The sequence below is a fragment of the Micromesistius poutassou genome (assembly GCF_964030765.1).
Source record: "Micromesistius poutassou genome assembly, chromosome: 13".
NCBI lineage: Eukaryota > Metazoa > Chordata > Actinopteri > Gadiformes > Gadidae > Micromesistius > Micromesistius poutassou.
In genome coordinates this window covers 7,539,761-7,567,174 of record NC_140283.1, presented here as the reverse complement: position 1 = coordinate 7,567,174, position 27,414 = coordinate 7,539,761, and the positions used below count along the sequence as shown (strand labels likewise).

At 42.6% G+C, this 27,414-nt stretch overlaps 2 protein-coding genes across 3 annotated transcripts in view; one reads left to right on the top strand and one right to left on the bottom strand.

Moving 5' to 3' along the window:
- Positions 1-18,593: 18,593 nt before the first annotated feature.
- Positions 18,594-21,350, bottom strand: LOC311357195 (olfactomedin-4; the record flags this gene model as incomplete). 2 transcript variants are annotated; one of them, XM_084477098.1, is made up of 5 exons in its annotated part: positions 18,594-19,594; positions 19,815-19,947; positions 20,194-20,406; positions 20,724-20,882; positions 21,302-21,350. In XM_084477098.1, the coding sequence occupies 5 exons, from the start codon at positions 21,341-21,343 to the stop codon at positions 18,756-18,758; spliced, it is 1,386 nt and encodes a 461-aa protein (XP_084333224.1). In that variant the 3' UTR covers positions 18,594-18,755. The 2 variants fall into 2 exon arrangements, with proteins under 2 accessions (XP_084333224.1, XP_084333223.1); XM_084477097.1 differs by having other exon boundaries at positions 21,269-21,343.
- A 3,324-nt stretch (positions 21,351-24,674) lies between these two features.
- The window catches only part of LOC311356999 (olfactomedin-4-like), a 3,230-nt gene continuing 490 nt past the window's right edge, over positions 24,675-27,414 (top strand). Inside the window, exons 1-7 of the mRNA XM_084476872.1 lie at positions 24,675-24,800; positions 24,970-25,095; positions 25,329-25,547; positions 25,787-25,937; positions 26,293-26,514; positions 26,873-27,041; positions 27,311-27,414. The exon at positions 27,311-27,414 is cut by the window's right edge and continues 490 nt beyond it. Of these exons, the coding sequence (XP_084332998.1) occupies positions 24,747-24,800; positions 24,970-25,095; positions 25,329-25,547; positions 25,787-25,937; positions 26,293-26,514; positions 26,873-27,041; positions 27,311-27,414 (1,045 nt within the window). The 5' untranslated portion in view covers positions 24,675-24,746. The remainder of the gene's footprint in view (positions 24,801-24,969; positions 25,096-25,328; positions 25,548-25,786; positions 25,938-26,292; positions 26,515-26,872; positions 27,042-27,310) is intronic.

Below are 27,414 nucleotides of genomic sequence, written 5' to 3'. Positions count from 1 at the left end.
CAACATACTTCACACACAGAGGCACACACACACACACACACACACACACACACACACACACACACACACACACACACACACTCTCTCTCTCTCACACACACACACACATACACACACACACACACACACACACACACACACACACACACACACACACACACACACACACACACACAGTGATGCCACAGACTAACATCAAGTGGTCCTCTTTACCATGCATTTACAAATCACTGAGTGTAAGTAGTCAGTAATAGACGTCCAAACTTATGTTATAGGGCCCGGCCCTGGAGTCAACCCCTAACATATGGATGCAGTGTTCCCCTACATGCATCCAGCAGTGGTGCAGCACATGCACTGGAGTACAAGTGCCACTGTAATCAGCCATGCAAAACAATATAGAAATTAATAAATGTTTTCATAAAAATGTGAATTTGCTTTGGCCCCAAATGCTATTTGTTTGATACAGGAAAATATATATCAATGGTGCCCCATACTGCAACCCGCACAATTGCTGATGTGCAGACACACATCAGCACCATGCACACGCACATTAGCACTGTGCACACGCCGATCTGCACTGTGCACACATAGATTAACATAGTGCACCTCACACACACACCTCAGCACCGCTGCTGGAAAACATTGTAGCTAACAGTGTGATGATATAGGACACAGTGTGCGTTACAGCCCATTATCTTTACCTATTCATTTACTTGCAAGGCAATTGGGGCCTGGAGACACCCAGAACATACAGTCACATACAATGACTAAGTCTATTCATTCGAATAGCAGAGAACCCAGAGAAAACAATGTTTTTCTTGTTTTTTTGCCTTTCGTGCCTTTGTGGACAGGAGCGCTAAGACAGACAGTGAAGCGGGCTGAGGGAGAGAGGGGGAATGACATCACAGGGCCGCAGGTGAGAATCGAACGTGGATCGCTACACATGGTTAGAACACTAGTAGCAGGTACACCTGCCGAGCTGCCGCAAACTAGTGCTCCCTGAAGCAATTTGGAAATAAATCAAAGTCTGATGGTCACCAAAAATGAGAATATAACCATGCCTGTTGGTTTGCTATGATGGTAAAGAACAAATTTCTGAAAGATCTAACTTTCCTAGAATATTATAGAATATATTAAGAATATTTTAATACTTTTAATCCTAAAACCATGATGGCCTTTTAGCTGTGTGATCACCCAGACACAGCTTAAAGGCCTGTCCCAACAGAGGCCTCTCCCAGCTGACTGACTGTGAGTTAAACATGAGGCAGGACGTGTGGGTAGTACAACGCTGCTACTTGCCATGCTCAATTTTAGCTGAAATAACCATGGCTCATAATGACCAGAACATCACCTTTGGTTTCTACGCCTATGGAATCAGAGCTGGGTTCTACTCAGTGTGTGTGGTGTGGTTTTCTTATATCCAGTGTATGAGTGTGGCTGCTGCACTTTATGCTCTCAGTAATCTAGACCACCCGGATTCACTGGATCAATATTGTAAAACTAATGTACCAGGGCCCATCTCATCAACCTATTCAATAACTACATGATGGGACATGCAGGCCAACCCCCACTGCATTTAGCAGCGTATACAGGAAATACATTCTTAAGGAAAATAAATGCATGAGTGTGTGTATTTGTTTGAGTGAGTGAATGCATGTGTGTGTGTGTGTGTGTGTGTGTGTGTGTGTGTGTGTGTGTGTGTGTGTGTGTGTGTGTGTGTGTGTGTGTGTCACTATTTCCCAAATAGTGCACAGTGCTCACAAATGGATAGTAAACACATGGACAAACAATCCCCTCCCTCCCAAAACTAAACAAATCAGTACACACATACCCCTACACAAACCACTACAATGTTCAGGGCTGTGTTTACCACGAGACAGGATGTTGCTATAGATTGTCTAGCATTGATTTGTCCTATATTTGGTACAACTAAAGACCTGTTGTTCTGATGTCACAACAGAGACACAGCACGAACATTGAGCAGTCCAATCTGCTATTTTATGTTGGCAATATTGTATGAGTAGAAGTATTGTAAGTATTATTATAAGTACAGAAATTATATAATCTATACGAATAAGAAACATAGACAAAGATAGATTTAAGTCAGTAACTTCTCTGAGACTCAAGCAGTCAACAAGTCTAAAGACCAACACGTAGTTGTATTATGTATTGAGGCATCCAGGAAACAAGGAACGTATTTTCTAAAGAAGCGGCCAGTAAGTCTCACTGAAAGCCATGTGTGTACTATTTATTTTCTCAAAGTTGTTTTCAAAGTGCAAAGCACTCTAAGGATGGAGCAGGTTGCTTAGGTCAAAATAATTGCTTGTCGCGCTTCCTTCCTACACACAATTTGGTCTCGGCTTCGCTCAGAGAGGATAGAGCGAGAGAGAGAGGGCAAGAGAGGGCGAGAGAGGGAGAAAGAGAGAGAGAGAGCGAGAGACAGGGCGAGAGAGAGGGCGACAGAAAGAGAGAGAGAGAGCGAGAGAAAGAGAGAGAGAGTGAGAGAAAGAGAGAGAGAGAGAGAGAGAGAGGGCAAGAGAGAGGGCGAGAGTGAAATAGAGAGTGAGTGAGAGAGAGTGATAGTGAGAGTGAGAGAATGATAGAGAGTGAGAGAGAGACAGAGAGAGAGCATCTATTTATAAATACAGCATCACACAGAAGTCTGATTGAAATGAAAATCTACGCTGACTTTTTCCCTGCAAGCACTGTTGACATTTTCCAGAGCATGGTCCACGTAAGTAGAGGCACAACTGAGGCACAACTGTAGCACAAATACATAAAATAGGCATGGTGTCAAAATAGAGGGATTAATAAGCGGTTGTTTCACCCAAGTTATATATGGCTGGTGCCATTTCTAAGTGATAACTGAACAATAGATATTTACAAAACTAAAGCATTACTCTCTGTAGGCGTCTAATCAGACCCTAACAGATTTTTAAGCAGAACCTCAAATCAAACCATATCTGTGTTCCAAGAGTTTTTGTAGATTGGTCTCCAACATCTTTTGCCCGACAGCCATTTTCCATTTTACTTTTGCATTTCATGCAATGCGTGAAAACCGGTAACGTGATATATTATTTAAATAGCAACATTTTAATTCAACATCCACATTAAATTTTGGTTCATGTTGAAGCAATTCTTTGCTCTTTTGTACTAGCTAAACGGTTGCCCCGTCGAGCCCTCTCTCCCTTTCCTCTTCCTCTCGTCTGAAAGGAAGCATGCTGAAGGCTGGAGGATTAGAATCGTTTTCTTTTCATTGCCTGGTTGTCATTCTGCACGTTCTTTTCTATGCTGTCGTTTCCGAATGAGCTGAGATGCAAAGATTCTACACCAGACCACAGCGCTAAGAGTAACGTAGATTAGGGTGCTATGGTCCTGGGTAGCTCAATTGGCAGCTCAACTGGTAGAGCATGGAATTAAAATGGGGTTTGCTTCCCCCTGGGGACCTCCACGCTAAGAATCTATGCACTCATTATATTTTGAGACGCCGTGGATGACAGCACCCACCAAATGGCACGTGATATTTTAAAAAAAAATTAAAATAACTAAAAATATCGCATCTACATGCATTTATGTGAGGGACATGCACATCATGAAAGAGTGCCTAAGACTGATAAAAGCATTTAAAGTCTTCCTATAACCAACTATGGATTACACCAGAATGTGTTCAATGAAGACAGGAAGAACCTGGCTAAAGACAGAAGCTACAAGATTCCTGTGAGCTGAGCTCCACTATTAACACATAGTTCACTAAATAATTAAAGGATTTTTTTGTGTAATTAGAACATTGCAGCCTTCAATAGAAATGAAAGCCAGAGGGGAGGGGGGAGGAAGGGGGCGGGACTATAGGGAAGACGGACAATGACGTGCATCGTGGCACTGTCACTATTGCTCTCATAGAGTGCTGTGGGTGTTGCCATGGAAACGGGCCCAAAGCTCAGCTCATAGCAAACAGAAGGTAAGTGTTTGCTGCTCTACACGAGATATACAGAGAAAGAAAGAACAGGGTGAAAAAAGATTGCACATACATGGAGGTAAAAGATAAACCAGAGCATTCCCTTCCTCCCCTTCCCTTTTAAATTTGCAGGATCTGGTCTTCCTTGCAGGTTCGGGTTGGTTTCGTTGTTGTGATGTGAATGATGCTAGTTTTTTTTTCTGTCCCCCCAACACTGACTTCCTTCCATAATACATACACACACAGACACAGACACAAAGATACACACGTAGGCACATACGTAGACACACACACACAAACACACACGGATCACACACCCAAGCTGTGTTTTGAGGTCAGAACATGGCCTGTAGTCTGAGTAGGTAATGAGAGAGCGGCTGAGTTGACTACAGACTCATCGGTCTGCGCTCAGCATTGAGCGGAGTGTGTTAAGTGACTCTCTCTCTCCCTGTTATCAGTCGGTAGCGCGCTCCCTACAGAGCTGCCCTGCCACAGATCTGAAGCCAACCACTGTTCAGCCACACCCAACACATCTGACATGTGCACCCAGAGCTAAAGACAAAAACACACCACACACACACCCGCATGCAGACAGACAGGCACACACACACGAGCAGGCACACACACACACACACACACACACACACACACACACACACACACACACAAGTGTGCAGGCATGACGCCACCTAAAACCTTCTCTGCAACCTCAAGTGTAATCGCTGGAACAGTGGTTTAATTAGACCCAGTGCCTTGATGCCTGTATACACACTACCACACTTACGCAAACACACACACACACACACACACACACACACACACACACATGTATCTATACGCACACAGACACACACACACACAACATAGATGCACAAAACAATCACAATCTCATGCACCCAAATGAAAGCCTAAGAGATTAATTCAGGAAAACCCAAATCCCCCATCTCTCTCCCCCTCCATCTCTTTTCCCTCTCTCTCCATCTCTCTTTCCCTCTCCCTCCCTCCATCTCCCTCTACGGCTCTTGCTTGTGGCTCCTCCTCCTCCTCTCATCCAGAGGTATATGGAGAACCAGAGTCGAACACATAATCTCCCCATGTTCCTACAGTCTACTCACACTGACCTGCCAACAGCAGCAGGCTGTCTAATCACACACACACACTAACACAGAGCGCGAGTGGGAGAGGGAGAGGGGGGGAAAGAGAGGTACAGAGAGGCACACAGGCAGGCAGAGAAAGAAACTTATTTGGTAATTTACGGTCAAGCTGAACACAAAATGAATTGTAGAATAATCCCACTTCACTGGGAGAGACTAGGTCTCTGGCCAGAATCACTGCACGCATCTGGTCTAGCACAAACATGGTTCTGGCAACAGTGGCAAACCATGAATGCAGAGCCAAGATCTCGCTACCCAATCTCAGTGATCAGTGTCAGAGACAAACATGTTGCCTCTGTAGTAGTAAATCCCCTGTGCATAATGAAAATAAATAAAATAAAAAAGATATGAATACAAACAATCAGGCTAATCAGTCGTTATCTTGATGATATTCTGTACAAAATGTTATTCTGATTTTGTTTCAGTTTTTAATTCAAACTATGATTCTGGTTATAAATCAAATTCTGATTCATATTTCTTTAAATGTTAGATTTACTGATTTACTACTTTGTTGTGGGAGCTAGTTTAAATCAGCTTTTATAAAAATATAGCTGAATGATTGTTCGGACATCATCATCGTGCTCAAGATACTTGATAAGGCAAACTTCACAGTTCATTCTAGTTGCAGAAGACAAACTTCTGTGGTCAAGCACTCATTGAAGCTACATTGTTGAAATGTTTGGTCCAGAAAATTATTTCCAAAATGTTAAAAACAACAACGTTTATTAAGAATGGCCAGTCATCTTCTAAAAAATGTTTATTTCAGATCTTTTGAACTGAAGAATGCAATTAAACCAAATGCATGGTCTTTCTTTCTCTGGGTCTGCACACACACACACACACACACACACACACACACACACACACACACACACACACACACACACCTCTGGCCAGGCTTCCATCTTACACAGTGATGATGATATAATCTGGAGCAATCCAATTATGGGGCAGGCTAAGGAGGAGGGAGCCGTTGCTGTGATCATTGTTGAACTTGTGTCCTTCCTGCCTGCCTTGTTTCTCTCTGTTAGAGCACACACTAATGTGTACACATGTGGCACTGTGTGTGTGTGTGTGTGTGTGTGTGTGTGTGTGTGTGTTGTGTTCGTGTGTATGTGAAACATAGTTCTTGCAGAGCTCTCGGTTGTTTTACCTTAAAGTTGAAAATAATTACGGCAGGGGGATGCATTGCATCAGCATGCTATTGGAGAAAATTTAGTACCACAAAGGCTTGTTTCCTCCTCTGTTAAGTGTCTTTGGTGATTCTTAGTTGCTCAGGACTTAAATAAACCAATATTTTGTCATTGGCTATGAGAGGTTGTTGACTAATGTTAACATTAAAGGGATAGTTTAGGTTTTTGGACATCGGGTCTCATTTCCAAGTGAGCCAGTGTGTTATTTATCATTGGAGACCGTTTTCAACACTTTTCATTCAGTCCTTCTAGTTGCAGAAATCGCTGGTGCTAGGCTAGCGCAATTCGAGGGAAACTGCTAGCCTGCCAATAAAAACTGTTTTACCCACTCCAAAGTACACCCAATGCAAACCAATTATAATGCCCGACTATCGATGTACATGTCTGTGTTGATAGAATAATATTAGAAATAAAACTATCCTTGTATCGCAACGATCACATTACATTTTGGGGGACTACTTTCTCAGCAGCGGCGGAATTTCACTTTGCTCCGGTGTAGCAACCAATTCACTACAGCAGAAAGTAAACAGAGACACGCACTCCAGGTAATATCAGTCCGCCGCTGCCGTAGCTTGCTTCCAACTACAGGGATTATAAACTAAATGCAATGCGATGAAAGGGTAAGTTTATTATTCTATCAACACAGACATTTACATCGATAGTCGGGCATTATAATTGGTTTGCCTCGGAAGTGGGTAAAACTGTTTTTATTGGCAGGCTAGCAGTTCCCCTCGAGTTGTGCTAGCCTAGAACCAGCGATTTCTGCAACTAGAAGGACTGAATGAAAAGTGTTGAAAACGGTCTCCAATGATAAATAACACAGTGTTTGTGTGGAGTAGTCTCGAGACTTAGTGGCCAAAATAAGCAGTTGTTAGTTTCCCACCGAACGGACAGAAGAGTCGGGGGCAGAAGAGTCGAGGGGCGATGAGGTATTTCTACGGGAATCAAAACAGCACAGGGATACTTTTTATTTCCTGTAATTCGATAATAGGTGTAAACCTCTACGTAAGACACACAGACTGTTTCTGGATGTGATAGTTTGTGGAAATTGTTGTGAGGTTCTCTCGTGTTGATTTCCAGCTCATCCTTCACAGCTGCATTAAAACGACTTCAACAACACAGAACAGTCAACAACAAAGAACAAGAACGGTTGTGACATTTTTGTTGACCATCACCTATGTATCCACATCAGATGGCTACTCTGTGCAAACGTTCCTCAAGCTGAAGGGGAAAATACTGCTCAACAGACACCCTTCCATGCTGCCTGCTTGCTCATAATTAGGCCAGATAGGGTGTAGCAAGCATTGAAGACAGATGGATGAGCCTGGGGAAGCCAGGAAGATATACAGGAAGAGGCAGACAGAGATAAAAGGAAAGATACAAGGAGAGATACAAGGAGAGAGAGTGAGAGCGAGAGAGAGAGAGAGAGAGAGAGAGAGAGAGAGAGAGAGAGAGAGAGAGAGAGAGAGAGAGACAGACAGAGAGAGGGAGAGACAGAGAGAGAGAAAGAGAGAGAGACTGAGAGAGTGACAAAGGAAGAGACAGAGAGAGAGACAGAGACAGAAGGAAAGAAAAAGCGAAGAAAATAGAGGAAAGGGAGGGGATGTGAGAGGAATAGGGTTGTAGATCCATGAAAAAGGAAACACCCACCAACATACACATAATGAGAAGGTGAGGACTGCCATGCAAGAGAAAGTACAGTTGGGAGGGGTGGAAGATGATTTTGTAAATAAATGTCCATCATGGCAGGTCTCTAATAAGCTCTGGACGGGGTCTAATTAGACTGCAGTGCATGCAGGCTGTATAATCATATAGGCTAACTATAGGCAGCATACATGTGCTTTTTTTAAGCAGCTACTTAACTTAGCAGCAGTTGTACTGTCATTCAAAGACTCAATCTCCACCCGACCAGAAAGTCAGTACCATGTAATGCAATACTGCAGAACTTCAGGGGGGTTGACGAGCCAAAAACATAGATGCTGTGCCCTTAGATACATGTAATGATACACTAATATAAACATGAAACACTTTTCTATGCTACCCTAAATTGTCCAAGGTCAACAAACCGGAATTCTAATTAGTTTGGAGGAAGGACGCCTTTTGGCAGATTGCAGAAATCTCCCTGATCTCCCCTGGTTGCGAGTACTATACTTGAAGGAGAGGTGAGTGGGTCATAGCTCAACATGAGACATGTTCCAGGAACCGTGCAGCAGCAGCACCAGCACCAGCAGTAGAGCTACGCAATTGCATTACTTTCAACTGTAACCTAATTCTGAATGGAAAATTATGAAACAAAACCCCAAACAAAACCGATCACTCTGCTTTACGATGACCAATGAAAATGTGAACGGGGAGTGAGCTAACTATGTAGAATGTTGGCCGGACAGAGACTGAGAGTGTTACCGCTCTATAAACAGATATAAGAATTAAGGACCGAAAATTGGACATCTGATTATTTCTTCTTCATATTAATATTCAGTCTTTCAGAATGGCACTCTCTGTGGCCTGGCCATGCATGTTCACAAATAGGATTTGTTTTCTAATCAATGCTAGTGATTGTCAGGGTAAAGCTAGATACAGTTAGTAAACGTGTTAACCACAGAGCTGTCGGTCTGCCACCAGCCCCCTTAGCCTAGCCGCTGAGCCCCTACCCTGTGTTTGGCCACGCTGTTAAGTATAGTGTGTCAGATCTCCAACTCAGACCAAGGCATGTCGGTATGTAAATGGAGCATTTACACATGTGGGCTCGGAAATGAAGGGTAGTGAAGTTTAATTACGTTTAAAGCATGGATGAGGTTTAAAGGTTGTTGTTTTTTAAAATAGGACTACATAAAGAACAGACAGAAAAACTAACTTGTTTTTATCTTCTTATCACATAATCCATATTCCTATTGAATCGATCTCAAAATATAGAGAAAGAAAGAACTAGAGAGAGAGAGCAACAGAGAGATGAAGAGAGATAGAGAGTGAGAGAGTGAGAGAGATAAAGAGATTGAGAGATAGACACATACATACATACATACATACATACATACATACATACATACATACAAACATACATACATACAAACATACATACATACAAGATGAAGAAGTTTAGCTAATGTAGAGCAGCAGGGTCTGTGCACCTGCATGCAAGTGATGAAACCAGATTCTCTGATATCATGTTTCCTACTTGCCTGCAGAGCACATACGGCCCCCCAGAACCCATATTCCTCTCTCTACCCTACCAGCCCTACCTGTAGCTTAACACAGATCACATCTAACTACTTCAACAAATATGGTCAGTGTAAGTATTATATTAGCAATTCCATACATGGCGAGTAGGCAATGCTAGTCTTCAATGTATATGCTACCTTCTTCTGGATCAGCAGCAGAACATTTGATCTGCAGCTTACGTCATAAAAAAGGCATGTTACATTTAGGTTGCATGATGTGGGTTCCCACAATCTTTAATGTATATCTCGCCAAGACCAAAAAGGCTGACTTTTAAATCGTATTAACTTGAGAAACATAAGTGGCCAATCCTTGAAGAGGGGAGAACTGTTAATGGTAAGATATATTGTGGGACTTAATGTATCTGAGGGAAGCAAACTGTTCTGCAACACAAAGTGGCAGGAAGTGCAGGGTTTATCAAGAACATGATCGACCACAATGTCTGGCTTCACTTCAGAAAAAGTTGTATAATGCCACAGTGGTAGGCCTACTCAAATCGAATTACAGAGACAAGAGAGTTTCATAGAAGTCCGTCATCTTTCTGACCACTATTCTGGAACAAATATATGGAGGTCTGGTTTGGGAGAGAGCGGAGAGATGCTGATACCCTGGGAAATGTAACCTACAACACCAAACATGCATCATCACATATATTTACGCGCTATGTTCATGGTTCTGACTGTTATGGTTTATGACTGTGCTATGAAACCTCTAGAATCATTAAAACCGCTTTGCCTATTCTGCAGTTTTGCTAAACGCCTCGTTTATACATCATCAAGTCCAAGGGTCTACTGGAAGCCAGGCAGCTGGCCACAGGTTAGGAGTGCAGGCCTATTAGGCTCTTCTCTTCCAGCAGACGGCCATGTGGGGCAGCGGGATGAACAAGAAACTCTATTTGACTGATGGATTACGACGACAATAACCACCCTCGGGCCACACAGCCGCGAACAGCTCCGTGCCTCCATGCCACATTCACCGAGAAATAGTGCGTCTCGCCGGGTCTCTGGAAATGTGTTTCTTCCCATGCAAATGCGAGTCAAATCTCTGACCCAGGCAAAAGCAGGCGGGGAAAGATTTAGGCGCGGCTTCAACACAATTACTTGGTCAAATTAATAGGTTGATAATTTCAAGAAAAAGACACTCAAATTTCCAATTAGGAGATGTACGGGGATTTTGGTTGGTTTAAATGTTAGCAGGATTCCATATTTCGAATGGCCATCCATACATCGCTGTTCCTTTCGATTGTATTTATAGAAGAAGCCGTCACTTACTTTATCGTTTTATTATTCTTCGGAAACCTTTCGATGTCAGCCTGTGGGTGTGCAGGATGAGCGTGTTGCTATCCCGTGTGTGTTCTCCTTTCTATACAGCGTGCTTACAGCCAATCGGTTAGGGGCTCTTGTCTTGAATTCACGCGACGCGGACCACTTCCTGGCCGCAGACTGACTGAGCGCGAGCGAGAGTTGGCTCTCCAGCACCCATAGGACTTTGAACAGCTCCACTGACGTCATTCCCCCCAAGCTTTGGAAACCACTCCCTTTTCGAAAACGACCGCCTTGGATGAGAATTGAGAATGAGGAACATTGAATCCGATCTCAATTATTACTTTTCGCCTTTGAGCCTTGAACAGACTTGTTTGACATGAAATCCCATCAGACCAGCTTTCGGCCTAAGACGAATGACGCCCCGTGGATTTGCTTAATTTTATATCCCCACCGTCCCCCGTCCCCCCGTCACCCCAGGAGTCTATTCGGTTCCATAGTTACCGTACATCACCAAAACTGCTTATGGTTGCGAATGTGTACACACACAAAAATGTACATGTGCTTAGGCCTATATTGTGTTATTGCAAATGCAAAATGGTAGAAAAAAACACCAAAGAATAAATAACTAATATAGTGGCTAGCCCTAGTTGGTAGCCCGAGACAGAAGCCAGATGATGAATTCTAACAAACATTCAGATAAATAATAGAATAGTGGTCCAAAATGCAACCTCTTCCTCTACCTACGTCCATTAAATTTCACAGTAATGCCAACCACCTCCAAGAGAATGTGTGCATGTGTGTGTGTGTGTGTGTGTGTGTGTGTGTGTGTGTGTGTGTGTGTGTGTGTGTGTGTGTGTGTGTGTGCATCTGTGTGTGTGTGTGTGTGTGTGTGTGTGTGTGTGTGTGTGTGTGTGTGTGTGTGTGTGTGTGTGTGTGTGTACGTGTGTGTGCGTGTGCACGTTTTTTTATCCATACCTTTGCAGAAGTGTGTGAGCTATTCCCTAACAAAAGACAAAAACCACTGAACATCATACGATTACAGAAATACTATTGCACATGAACACAGTGCGACCTAAACACAAAAGGGATGGACATAAAGATTTAACTGCTGAATACACACACATCTTTAGCCACAAAGCCGTTTACAATATATACTCACCCAACAATGTTACTTGAAGTTACTTTTATACCGGTAAAAGCAAAGCATTGGGTCAGACATATAGACTACTGATGCAGATCACAAATATGAAGGCAATGATAAAACCCACTTTATTTCCGTTCAATGTTCAAACATATATCATCCCTAATCACCCCAAAAAAAGTCTGAAAAAGACAGTTGGTACGGACTTGATGAAAGCTGCTTGTGTGATGTGCGATTACCTCTCAGTTGAGTCTCCCCATCTCACACCTCTTACCTGCTGTCAGGTGCTGATGGGAAACTGGAGGCCGCTCTATTTAATGAAGCTGCTGATCCTCTTAGAGGGACGCCAACAGGGGCGGACTGGGAGCACACGTCCCCATTGATCACCCCCCACAGTGACGCACAAGTGAGGACATTTTCAGGGACAGCTTCAGCCAATGCATCGGTTACGTCTAAATAAATACGATGCGGTATCAGGTGGTGAAAAAAATTCTGAGACAATTCGTGAGGACATGAAGAGACAGAGCAGGGTAAAAGCCAAGGGATACAGTTGGGTCAAACTGGTGAACAATTGAGAAGACAAATTGCGACCAAATGCAGCTGTTTGGGTAATCGTCATCCACAGCTGCTTGGCCAGGTGGTATGTGTGAAGCACTTTGTTTACCAAAGCAGGGTAATAAATATGCAGTTGCATACTTCTCAAATATTTGATCACATGTCTATTTCTAATTAATATTTGTAGTTCATGTTCCATATTTGAAATCTGGGGCTGCCAAGTCTATTATGAATAGGCAAAAATGAATTGGGTGGCTTCTGGCTACTGGGTGATGGGGTAAATGGATTAACCATTATTGGTCCGATGGGAGCTGTCAGCTCAAGAAGTGTGGGGAATAATGCAGATGATAGAGGATGAATGATGGGACACACTAATGGGGTGTGTTTTTACATTTAAAACAAAGTGCCTAAAAGAGACATGACGAACAGCCTTTCTCAATAAATATTAACAGGTGGAACATTAATATCAATCACAACCAAACTAACCACTAACCAAAATATTTTCTGCTATGATACTGAAACTTGCACTTGCGCTGTTTGCTTGCAGTGTGTGTGTGTGTGTGTGTGTGTGTGTGTGTGTGTGTGTGTGTGTGTGTGTGTGTGTGTTTTATATACTACCTTAACAACAGTATATGTTCCTGTGGAGGGCTGTAATGATGATCAGAATTTGTATGTCGAAGTGTATATAGCCTGAAGCAAATACATGCTTGGTCACAGGGGGGTTTACTCACATGAGGCCAGAATCCAGCTAATAAGAGGTATTTTATTAAAGATTATGGGATTAGGAAAGCTTTCAGCATATATCCACTCCCTGAGTGGCCCCCTACAGCTTTGTTGGCTTTCTCCTCACTGGGGTCTCCAGGTCAAAAACAGTGAAATATCTCCAACTTTAAACCTCAGTGTTTTTGTCGTACTACAAATGAACGCGCTCCTCTCTTCAAAAGATAAGATATCCTAATGTGTTCTATGTGAGTCATCAAATGAAGGATTATATCAGCTCACACATGCGCTGGATATTTTTTTAGATACGTCAACATATTCTCTTACCACAACATATCAATTAATGTCTTGTCCATCTTTTCAGTCCAGTCAGCAAGATGGTGACACATGCTGTTGCTGTTCACATATGAAGTGCTGAGAATCCTTCAATAAAAAGGTTTATAAAAAAAACTGTTACTGAATATACTGAATCATCTAAATCTCTATATTCGTAAAACTGACAACAATAGTAAACACAATTCAGAGATGTACCTGAGTCAGTTACACCCATCTACATGCCTATGAACTGACCATTTGGCAGCATCATTCAACATCATTTGGCAACATCATTCTCCTAATTTCATTTGAAAGGCAGCCATCTTCAAAGGCTTCCTTTCAGAATTAGAGCCGCCTACACTGTATTAACCCTTGTGACCCCTGAGTCACTGTGTGTTAGCATGAGGCATGTGCTCTGGCTCTGAAGTCAAAAAACAACTGTGTTCGTTGCTATGGCAGTCTCAAGTGCAGACCGCAAAGCACTTTCATTTACACTTGAGTGAATACATACATTGAAGGAGGATTTGTTTCAAAGGGTAGCTGTCACAGTAAAAGGAGATAGGGCATACATGAACACACTCCCCCCACTCTCTAGAAGGAGATGTTGCTGTGTAGAGGTCTTTTTAAATGCGATGCATTGACGATAGTCTGCAGAGGGTAAAAGTGTGTGCTGCAATTTCTTCTTTCACATAAAAACACACTGTTCTAAATACAACATCCTAGACAAGAGTCCATCTCACACATATGGACTAGGCCTAATTAGTATGGATGCAATTTGTCACTGTGGTCTTTTTAATTTATTAAAATAAATAAAAGTAATGCTATTAATTAGCCTGGAAATCCAGACCCACATCTAGAAAGCTGTAAGGTCTGGCAACGAGTAATGAAAATGGCCCAACTCGAGGGGCGACCCCAAGCATGCATTTGAAAATATCACTGCACGCAATTGGATAACACTACGATCAATCAGAAGAATACAAGGGGTGACGTATCCAGACCAGCGGAGCTAACCAATAGATAAGACTTGCCGTATCTGATCGGTAAAACAGCAATAGACCTCTGAAGAATAAGTCCCGCCTCCGAGGCTCCGGTTCCCTCGGTCAAATGTCTATGGGAAATAACATGGGGTTTATGAATTATCTTACATAACAAATTCTGTAAGTGGCGAAGAAGTAAAAGCTCACGTTTTGAACTACACACATTTTCCATCTAGCTTTGACTGGCTTTTTGGATTGTCGGTGCCGTTAGAGTAGTAAACGATTATTAATGCTATTTTAACGGCACAGACAATCCAAAAAGCCAGTCGAAACTAGATGGAAAATGTCTGTAGTTCAAAACGTGACACAGCTTTTACTTCTTCGCCACCAACAGAGTTTGTTATGTAAGATAATTCATAAACCCTATGTTATTTCCCATAGACATTTGACCGAGGGAACCGGAGCCTCGGAGGCGGGACTTATTCTTCAGAGGTCTATGCTTTTGGCCAGCCTATATCAGATACACCGATGTGATTGGTTAATGTGCTGGGAGAGGGGCATCGGGGAGTGATTAGATTGCTTGTTCCCAGAGTGACTTGCTAAGCAAATTCAAATTGTGCTCTCGCGAGGACTCTGGGTTTCCAGGGTAACTAATACCAGCTAATACAAATCCGATCCAATGCACATAAATGCAACTTTTAATTAGTTGTTTGTTCGTCATCAATTACAAATTTCTGTGGACTATTGGGGACCTGTTTGACCCTTTTCCAGGATGTCAATAGTAGGGTAAAGTAACTTCTTGTTCGGGCATCTCTTATAACATTAGATTGGTTTTATTTATGTCCGTAGTATGGTCAATACATGCACTGACTTGTTGCGTCTGTACTGGTGCACTGCCAAACCTAAATTTAATACAGCCATAATTAATGTTAAGAGCTACACCTGTGTTTTTCTTTATGTGAAAGAGGCCCATTGATTATGAATTCATCCAATCCACTTCAACTAATGACACCAACCAGTGTGGTCGGGGAGGTTGTGAGGCCGTATTGGGCTCAGCAGATTCCGATGTCCTGCCAACATTTTTCTCCACCTGTGGAAGTTTATGTATCACAATACGTTTGAGAGGGACAGTCTTTGCCTTGGGCTCTCAGAATCAGTTTTGAATCAGTTTGAAGCAGTAAGGGAGGATAACATTATGTAAAGCCACAGAAATAACGGATATATGATGATATATGATGTATTATGTAAAATATCGTAGGTGATATGGAACTGTTTCATATAAAACAATAATTTGTAGCTACAGGCAAACTGAGGAGAAGTCACTATTGTAATGGTAAGAATTTTTCTGTATAGATTATTTGGAGTAGTGACCCATTTCGAAAAAGTGATCAGCGAAAGGTCTTTTACTGCTACACTGTTTGCTGAACTCTCCCATACATGCTCACATCTCTAGCCACCCTGTCATTTCAGCCCCAGTGGGTGGAGCTGTCCAGGTTCATCCCATAGGAACAGAACTTGTGTTCATTTAAAACTTATTTATATCTTCAAACTACTAGATGCCCTGTCATTACAATGTCCTTCTGCAGGGTCCACCCATGTGTGAGCCAGGGCTCCACACCCTGTAACCACCACTTTTTTTTTTTTTTCCTCTTTACATCTCCCTTTCCTTCATTCTGAAAAATCCCTCTATCCCTCTGTCTCGGTCCCTTTCTGCTTAGAGAGATTGTTGACATTCGTATTTCATCCTAAAACAACCCCATTGTACAATTAAAGGGACGATGGAAGGCATCCCTGTTCTTTCAATAAAAAAACAGCAATGCACACCCGCTCCTTTCTACACTCTAGGTCTCTGGTGTTTTGCATAGACCTGTTTTTATATTCAAATCAACTTTCTCTGTGTTGCCCAAAGCGAAATACAATTCACCTCAATGAGACACAAGGATCCCTCCCACAGAGCCAACCTGATCACACTTTTGTTATGAATCTTCTTTTCAGAGCAAGCAAGCAGCAAAGCACACCACAACATATTAACCATGATCCTGTATGGGCCAACATGAGGAGCTAATTTCTGCCCCATTTAATCAGTGCTCCTGGCTGCTGGTGGAGGGCAGCATGAGTCGTGTGTATTCATCGCTAATGCACTGGGTATTGGCAGTTGAAATAATAGAGTATATAAAGTGACAGACTCATGCTAATGGAAAATATGTGTTTATGGTTGAACTAATTCACCAAAGAAACATAGCTTTCTTTATCATAATCCATCGCCGCTGCCAATCATGTGCAGCATTCTTACTTTGTGTATGTACAAACACACAAAGTGTGGGTGTTTGTGTGTGTGTTTGTCTGTGCATATAGAATAATCGTCCAAACAATATTTCTAATCTAAAACATTTTGGTTATAGGTCTAGGTATAGAATGCTAGGCTGTGTCTTTACTTTAATTTACGTTGGAGGTCTTCCTAGATGGCAAACCCAAGCAGAAAACTAACAAGAAACATCACCCATATCAAACACAGACACGTGTACATCCAGTAGCCTCACCGTGAAGCCAATACTGACTCTGAACATGCATGTGGCCAACCTCTCTCAGCTACTATTCAGGTCTGTTATTATGAGGGCAGGATTCCGGGTGTGTCAGACATGCAGCCTGCTAGCCACAGTAAACCACACCACAGCACTAAAGATAAGTGTGCTCATAGAGCCACCTAGTGTAGAAACATGGACTGCAACAGTAGTACACAGAGTACACTCTTTGTGTGCAAGCTGCAAGCCAATTGCGGTTATGAGGGGGGGGGGCCAGGGGTGTGTGTGTGTGTGTGTTTTTAATCACAAAAAATGAATACAGACAGTGTGGGGTGCACTTCTTATAGGGGAAGTCCACATTGGGGGCGCCAAAATTGCGTCCAGAAAATAAAGTCAGCGATCATCACAGTCAGAACATGCTGGATCATTAATGTGTGTATAGTGGAGGGGAGACTACTTTATGTGGGGGGCAAAAAAAATTAAAATGAACAGCCAATAGCCACCCGTGGCATAGAACAGAAAGGGCTTGCCTAGGGCACCAAACGGGCCGTGAGAGAGTGGCTGAATTCAAATAGAGATCCATATTAAACAATTATCTGTGCCAACAAAGAAGGACAATAACATATAATATTGGAACATCATAAAAATTAAGGGTTTTTATTTATTGTGCTTTTTGATCAGAGGTGTTGTTCTTAGACCAAAGTGCAGATGTTTTTTTTACTTTGTCATAGTTTCAGCCCGTCTTTAAGAATAGATCAACCCTGAGGTCAATAGTTACCATTATCCGATATGTATAGCAGAGAGAAAGTCCACTGAACGGAAAGGAGGCCAATTAAAAGGCTAGGTGATGTGAGAGAGAGTGTGGGTGTAAGCATTCACTAAATACAGTGCTCAGCTATGAAACAAGACAATAATGGGATAGAGAGTGCACAGAGAGGTAAAGACTTTAATTGTTGCAATTATGACTCAGAATGAATTATGAATTATACATCATGCATAAAAACGGGGTCACCTTACCACTTACCACCTTACCACCACAAGAGACCTGGTATATGTTGTTATTAATATCAATTTGATTATTGTTTTTCAGAAAAACAGGGCAACCATTTTTCTCAAATGAATGCATTTGCTTCTGTACAGTCTGAGTCAAAACTTCCCGGGCCATCTTTTGGTCCCCGTTGGTCCCTTCCTGGGCCAGACATGGATCATAAATTCAATTTACCGTTATGACAATATGCCAAGTAGTGCATTTAGAATCAGAGCAACCATTACGTTTTTATTACAAACTCCTGGCAGCAATCTTTGTGAGATAAATAAAATGCCAATCAAAGTTCCGTTGATACTTCCTTAGTTGGTCAGCCACACCAGATAGCTCTCTACACCAGCCCAAGAGCAACACAATAAGACTTCTGCCCCGCCCCTATTTCTACCTTCCACATACTTAGCACCTCAACTGTCACCATAAATCAAGTCTTTCCTTTTTACGTAGAGTGAAGCAATGGCTGAGGGTGTTTGGGGTAACCCCTTTCAGAATTCACTTTGAAAAAAAAAATCAGCAAATAATAAATAAACATGTAAACAAGTATTTTAGATTTTTATTTTTTTTTAAACTTTTTTTTACTAAGCACCAAGCAAATACTTTTTATATAAGCATAACAATTCAATTTCATGAGCCAAAATCCCAATGATGTAACGCAAACAAACAACCACATTGTTCACCAAGGACATCAATTGAAGTGCGATCAGAACACGGCCTGGTAAGCCAGTAAGTAGCCGTCGTTGTACATGTAGATCTGCCTGTCGATGGGGTTGTAGCTCACGCTGGCCGCCCCCTTGGCCACCTTCTCCAGCGGCAGCACCAGCGAGTGGTCCTCCGTGCCCGTGCCCGTGTCGAAGGCGTAGAAGACCTCCTCTTGGGAGTCGTCGGCGTAGCGAGTGGCGTACAGCACGCCGCACGCCATGAACGCGTTGCTCACCGCCTTCTTGAACACGTGCGTCTCCCACGTGTGCGTGACGCTGAGTGCCACGCCGTCCCAATCCAGCCGGCTCACCACCAGGTTGCCGTGGCTGCCCATCGTGGCGTAGATGGCCCACACCCCCGTCTCGTCCGCCTCCAGGTCCACGTCGCTGTAGGCGCGGCAGTCGTAGTAGCAGTACGGGAACTTGTTGTTGAAGCCCACGTCGCCGGGCAGCGTGACCCGCGCCACGGTGTTGCTGGTGAGGTTGTAGCGGCAGACGTCCGCGGTGCGCCAGCAGTGGTAGTAGAAGGCGTCCCCGTAGAGCACGCCGTTGGGGCCCTCGTTGGCGTCCTTGTGGCTGTAGGACGGAGCGAAGGTCACGTCTCGGTGTCCGGTGGAGGACATGAACTTCTCATAGGATGGGTAGAGACGCAGTGTTATACCCCAGGCGTGGCTGTTGGCCAGGGGTTGAACCCAGTAGTCTTCGCTGTCCCTGGAGCTGCCCTGCTTGGTCTGTTTCCCCCAGGAGCCGGATATCAAGCTCTTGCCAAAAGGGCTGATCATGGTCACGACAGGGCTGCTGATGTTGGTTATCAGGCCCTTGGTGCAATGCGAATATTTGCCTGTAAAAGGTGTGGGAAAGAGAGGGAGCATGATGAACAAAATATGAGTGAGACAAGGTGAACAAAATATGTATTTGTTCCTTTCTCCTCACTCGACCACAGTATTATTTTTTTTGTTTTTTCTTATGCATGCAGGTACATACAGTACACACACAAGTCACGCCCATGTAATGGCTTGTATCCCATGCATGGATACACACTCATTTGACAATGTACTTACCTCGGAAGTCCTTGGGGATTGACCGACAAGACTCAGCACGGTTCTTCAGATACCTCAGCTTCTCTTTGATTCCCTTCATGTTTATGCTATCAAAATAGTACATTTTCTCCACATCTGCCCGTAGTTGACTTGCCTGGTGTATACACACAGCAGAGACACACACATCCACACGCACAAATAAAAGGGAAGAAGATGAAAATTGACAAACATAACAATAGTCGTTTTTTATGATCACACTGATATTCGATTGTAAACATATCAATCAGAATACCAGTACAAAGCTTCTCTGTGATCGAAGACCTTAAACTAAAGTTTTCTTCTAGCATTTATGTGAAATTATCAAAAAAAAACGACAACAATGTAGTTCCTTGAATGTCACCTCCGCGGACAGCGTCTTTGTTTCCTTGCTTTCTCCCCGGCTGTGGAGGAGGCCAATGTCCCCCTCCAGCTTCTTCATCTCCTGGCCCAGCGTCTGCAGCCACAGCGCCGAATGCAGGCCTGACTTCCTCAGGTAGAGGTAGGGCTCCAGGCGTGCGCTCAGATTCTGAAGCAGAGCCTGCATCTGGGGGAGACGTTCGCTGGACAACATCACCTGTTAGAGGCATGAAGAACCACACAACATCACAAGACATATATATATGTATACATATATATATACTACTCTCATACACACACACACACACACAAAAAAAAAAAAAAAAAAAATATATATATATATATATATATACATATGCATATATCTATCCTACTAAACATAAACATATATTTAAACTGCTATTTTGTTTCTCTGGCTGCCTCCAGTGGAGACGATGAACTGGGTCTGTTTGTCTGCCCTGTCACAAAGTGTGTGTGTGTGGGTGTGTGTGTGTGTGTGTGTGTGTGTGTGTGTGTGTGTGTGGGTGTGTGAACCTGGTTCTGTTGATTCTCTATGGATTCCTCGCAGCGCTCCACAGTCCGCTGCACCCTCTCGTACTGGAGGGTGGGGAAGATCCACGCGCTGGAGTTGAAGGGACACACACACGACCCGCCACTCTGACGGCCTGAGACACGCTGAACCTGGCTCTCACCCTGTAGACAGCAAACCAGACATACGCACGCACACACACACACACACGCACGCACGCACACACGCACACACACACACACACACACACACACACACACACACACACACACACACACACACACACACACATATGCATTAGAGTCGTAATTGTTGAAATGCTAAATTAACTATAATCGAAGTACAATCCCAGTACAACATTTTGGATGACTATGGATCTCATATTATACATAGAAGGAATATACTGAAAGAGCACTTTGAACACACACTAAATTCATCTTACCGTAACCTTTGAAAAATCAATGTTACATAGTGTGAAGTAAAATATTGGTACAGTATAATACTGGTAGAGATAAAGACAACAAAAAGGGCCAGAGATGGTGTAACCTACCTCAGAGTAAGAAAATGTCAGATTAAAACTTACTGTACACAAAAATAACAGCAGAAGAAACATGGTAGGAGCCATGGTTGATGCCATGAAGAACTCAGGAGAATGAGATTCTCTCGAAGCGAAGAATAGGGATGTTCAAACATACATCTATATTATCCTTCCTCTCTTTCTCTCTCTCTCTCTCTCTCTCTCTCTCTCTCTCTCTCTCTCTCTCTCTCTCACACACAGACACACACACACACACACACACACACACACACGCACACACATAATGAGGCGGTGCCATCACAATAGCGAAAATGTCATGGACTTTAGGTTAACCTCACTCTTCCGATAATAACTTCCCCTTTGGTTTTCTGAGGTTTTTCCTGATTTTCGAAATGACTTTTGACAGTTTCGCGTCACACGCAATACTCGAGATTGGTATATTGTTAGATATTATTAGTTACCGTAGTAACTATGTTAACAGTGAGAACAATTTTGTTTTCTTTATATATGTGAAGTAAATTGTGTTGTAAGTACATATGTGGAATTACTCCAATATCCCTGATATTCTTCACCAATTAGCCTTAAAAATGCAGATACTGAACTTTGCATTTCAACTACTATGAATTGCTTGATAGGCAATACAACAGCAGTACATCAAAGTGCAGCAACTAGTGTTACTGCTCACATATGTCGTTTTTTCCAATATTATTATTTTTAAAATGTCTTACTAGATTATATTTGTTTCTTACTATTTTATTACAATGTCTGTATGTTTTAAAATGTAGATTGGGAGGTTAAACAAACAACAACATATTATTTTATTAGAATATCACTTTAAAATCAAATTAAACCTAGATTACATATAGATTAAACAACTGTTTAATCTATCACTTAATTGGTGATTTACATAATACCAGTTGGCAGTTGGCATATTTGCATGGAGAAACTGTATACTGTCACCTTCCTTGATTTTTCATCCGATGTTTACACATTTTATTCAGGAGAATAGAACAGAGCAAGACTGATAGTTGGCCACAACAAGATAAACCATAGCCACAAGTTCATGTTGAGTCATAACTCCATTTTGCCGCAAACACATTTTAAAATTGATCATGACAGCTCAACCAAAAACAAGTAATTACATGACTAAAATAAGTCAAAATAAAGGATAAAAGAATGTTATAATTTGTTAGTAACAAAACCCACCGGTTCAAACTGGCATACTCACTCTGACTGGTCACTGTGCACTACACTTGTCTGTTTTAGGTCGATGTTTGGCTTTAATAATGTTTGATGCTGTTATTTTATGCTTTTGTTGTTATTGTTATTTTATGCTTTTTACGCTATGTAAGGTGACCTTGGGTGACTTGAAAGGCGCCAAAAATAAAATGGATTATTATTATTATTAATTATGGAAATTATGAAACAGACAATGATAATCACATGTTTTTATTACAGTATAATCAAAAAGTAATTATTTGGTATTCCCAGTAAATGCTTTGAATGGCAACATGCACTGATCTCACTGCTTTCATTGGCTTCACTTTATCCTTTTCAGTGTGAGGTCACACTGCCACCATTATTTTGTATTTTTAAATATGCCCAGGTATGTCACTGTTGCCTTAGCAAAATCACATCTGCCCAGATCAACTGTCAGGTGTGCCCATGCCAACCTTTCAAACCGAGTTTGGATGTGTAGGACAGAGCTCAGTAGTAACTGTAAATGACTATGTCATACAAATGAACACAACAACCCCCCAGACCAGATTTATCACTGATTTATAAGGCATTGAAAACTCTCCAGTGCATTGCATTAAAACAAAAAGGCATTACTCTATGGATACTGGCCAGAGGGTGTAATAAAAAGCACAAATCCCACTCGCTTTAGGAGACAAGGGAACCTGCCAGTAAACTTAAGAAGATCAAATTTGCTGACATAATTCGGAGATCCTACCGGATCAACCCAATTTTCGCAATGTGGAAGTGGAAATGAATCAGGCTTTGAAATGTTGTTATCTTCATCCTGTTCTGTGCAGGGACTTAACGATGCATCCAATATCTTGACTAAGACACAAAGTGATGCTCAACCGGGACCAGAAGGTTTCCTTTCCATTATCCAACATATTCTTTACTTCTGGGTTTAAATACTTATGCTTGTCTGGTGAAACTCAGGGTCATGGGTCATCTCCAACATCAACATGATGCTCGATTAGCTTAACCTGAAACATGGCCTTAAAGGCCATGTCATTTGAATCAACTGGTCTTTGGTGTAATGATCCAAAAGATGTTCAGAAGCGACCTGAATGAAGTTGTCTAAATTTGCAGCCACAACCAATACCTTACATATGACCAATTAGTAACCTGTAGGAATTAAACATAAAATAAAAAATAAACTTAAACTGAATCAATAGAAGAAAACCATAACCACCAATGAAACGTAATGGAATGAAAGTAAGCTGGCCCCTAGACCTCTGCAGGTGGTCGCATTAGATGAGGTTCTCATGCATTAGCGCCGTCAGAACCCCAAGGAAGGGCTCTGAGGACGTTTCTGCCAAACCGGACCTCTACACGCTGTCCCCGCCACACACAGAGAAGACCAAACAAACTGACTGCTTTCCTAATCTGTGGAGCCACTGAACCTGACAGTAGACAAAGTAAAGACCTGTCCCTACCAAATCAATTCATCAACACAAACACTTAGCTAGAGACACATCAACCCTGCCTGAGGACACAGCTACTCTCTACTCTCTACTTTTGGCAATCCAAACCAAAGCTCCAGGCCGGTGGTCAGCCCGACATCTAACCCAGTGCCCTCCATTTAAAGATTTTTCTTTTCTTTTGCTCAATAAGGGAACAAAATTGTGATTTAGCTTATTGCCCACTGATGAAAGCCCTTGCATATGCAATATTATGAATTTAGAACTGGGTTTTGGTAGTTCCCCAGATGTGTGAGATACTGTAATAATTGCAAAGCAAACATTTTCTGTTCCCTCTTTTTTTATTCATCACGTGAAATCGTTTCCCGTTTGGTAATACTTTTCCATCATTGGCAGTATTTTTCTCCATCATCATCATCAACATACATATGTAAATGCTGTGTCCCCATACAGGAAATAGGTGGAATCAAGATGTTTTTTTTATTTAATTCATGCATTTGTTTATTTTCTTGTCCTCAAATTTCCAATTGGTTGGTTTATACTTCATGAGGACCAAAGCCATACAGAAAGAGCGATGCACACCTACTCACTGTCAGTCAGTCAATCAGTCAGACTGACCACTGGGCCGACGGACTGATCTTATGACACACACGCACATACACACACACACACACACACACACACACACACACACACACACACACACACACACACACACACCATCAGAGGCGTTGCTGGGGCTTGCAGAGCATAGTGGGAGTGTCCACTGCTTAGAGAGATAGGCTCTGATTCTAACTGGTTATTGAAAGTGTTGCCGTTGCTCATCGTCCATCATGTATCTAGCTGTTATTCTCCAACTCTTCACGCTGCACATTCTTTTTCATCAGGTAAGAATATAATATACAACAATGTCAATAATAATAATAATAATAATACATCATTTTATATTATAATATTTACTATTATATAATTGTAATATTTAAACGGGAACCTGGCTGAATCTATGCTGTATGTTTTTGATGAGGTCAACGATTGACAACAAGGCTTATCTTGCAGGTGGCCTCTGTCTCTAACACTTGTATGTGTGAGTTTAAGAATGCAGAGAAACCGTTTCCTCACAACAAACTCAACACTGTGGAGCAAGACGCTGTGAAATGTAACCAGGACGTCAATCCGCAGAAGGTTTCGAGACACAAACTCATGGAATCCAATTTTTATAACTTTAATATTATTGTGCTTCACCCAAAAATATGTATTTGAAATGGGTTTGGTTTAGATGGCGCTCGTCGCTATAGTGACTTTGCACTCATATCTAGTCTTTTCCTATAAATGTCCTTTGTGTTAGACTCACGCTGAACGTCAATTTAAACAGGTGCTGCAGTTGACGCTGAACACACTGATATCTCTCTGAAAAGGGCCAGGATTTTGACGGTCTGCTGTTGACACTGGAGCAGCGCCTGCCCCAGCTGGTGGCTGAGGTGTCTGAGCTGGAGCAGGAGAACGACGGGGATCTGTACGGGGCCATCGCCCTGCAGGTCATCTACAACGACATGGCTGAGATCCAGCAGCTCGTGAACAAGCTCAACAGCACCCACCTTGGGTTCAGGCAACAAAACAGCAACGTGTCTGAGACGGTAATCCCATAACAAGTGCAAGTGATATTAATAAAGAAGCTTTAATTCTTTAGCGGATTGTGAATTATTTCAGGTGCAAAGATATCATAACTCCAACCCTAGAAAACACAGTTACATTTTTGGAGGTCAAGACTAATAAGTGTAGTATACATTACACAGAGAATACACAAGAATAACGGACACACCAAAATGATCACGATATACAAATAATACGTGTTTTATGCCTTTATGTCTCTCAGCTGCAATATATAAAAGAAGAGATGCAGCAGCTGGAAGCGTTTGACACTATGCAGACGGTGAAGAGAGAGAAGACCAACATCCGTCTCACCAGAGACCTGGACCACTGCAAGAATAGACACCACCTTATTCCCCCAGTCTCTCCTGCACATGGTCAGTCAGTTACAATGACCAAACTCAGTCTCCTCAAGATACTTCATCAATTCATTCCTTCTACATGGTCTGTTGGAGTCTCCTCTTCACTCCTCTAATCTGCTGCCCTCTTTTCTCTTCACCCATCCACTTTGCCATTTTCTACTGTCCACTATCATCTCTCCTCTCTGCTCCTCTCGTCACATCTCCTCTTCCCTCCTCTCCCCTCTGCTCCTCTTCCTTCCTCTACTCTCTGCTCCTCTTCCCTCCTCTCCTCTCCTCTCCTCTCCTCTCCTCTCTGCTCCTCTCCTCACCTCTCCACTCTGCTCCTCTCCTCACCTCTCTCCTGTCTCCCCGACATGTTCTCACCCTTTAGGTGCCAGTCCTAGACTTGTCAACGTGACAGGCCCCAGGGTCTACACAGCAGGAGAATACCCGGGCTCTTACAAGTATGGAGCCTGGGGTCGTGACCCCAAACCTGACCCTGGGAAGGAGAATTGGTATTGGCGTGTGATTCTGACCACCAGCAACATCTACGCCCATTATGTGCGCCGCTACACCACTCTGAGTGCCCTGATAGTCGGGATCAGCACTCCAGGTATGAACCTGAGCATCCAGCTTCAGGCTAATAGCAGACACTTACTATGCAGGACCCACTAGCTCTCCATTCAGATTGATCAGATTATGGTGAGAACTCTGCAGACTGGCTACTACAAGAACCCTTTATGCCGTTACCATTTAGCCTGGCTAAATGGTAACAGTAGGATTAGGATTTATGGTAGGATTTGTATGTATGGTAGACTGGCAGTGTAGTATTACTTGAAAGGTATTGGATTGTTTACATGACAAGGTATTCCGTATGACTTGTGGAAACTCCATGAACATCTGGCATTTTACCACATGATATTAGAATACACATGTATTCTCATATATAATCTCCAGTATTTATTTTACAGGCAATGTTCAGATCAGCCCCAGTAACCCAACCACCAACACTATCCAGGGGCCCAACGCTGTGCTTTATGGAGAAGCGCTGTACTATAACTGCTTCAAAGAAGCGGCCGTCTGTAGATTCAACCTCACCAGCAAGACTGTTCAATCCACAACGCTGCCCCCAGGAACCAGGTGCCATCATACATTATTTTGTTAACCTTTTTTGTTTTTTTACTCCTCAAACACTCATGTTCTATGGGGTGAAAATAAAATGCATAAAGATGTGTAAGGCCCACCTTGACACAAAATGGTGAACGCACATCTCCATGGAACCGCTTTCTTCCGGTTCTCGTCCGGCTTCAGAACACTAAATGAACTGTTGATCTGTGTCCTCGTTCTGGGTCTGTGTCTCTCGCAACCATTTCAACGGGGGCTTCTTCAAATGGGTGCTTCCTCTGCAGGGTCAACTCCAAAGGCAACTACTGCCACCTCGAAGCCTGCTACACGTACACAGACCTGGACCTGGCCACCGACGAGAATGGCGTCTGGGTGGTCTACACCACCT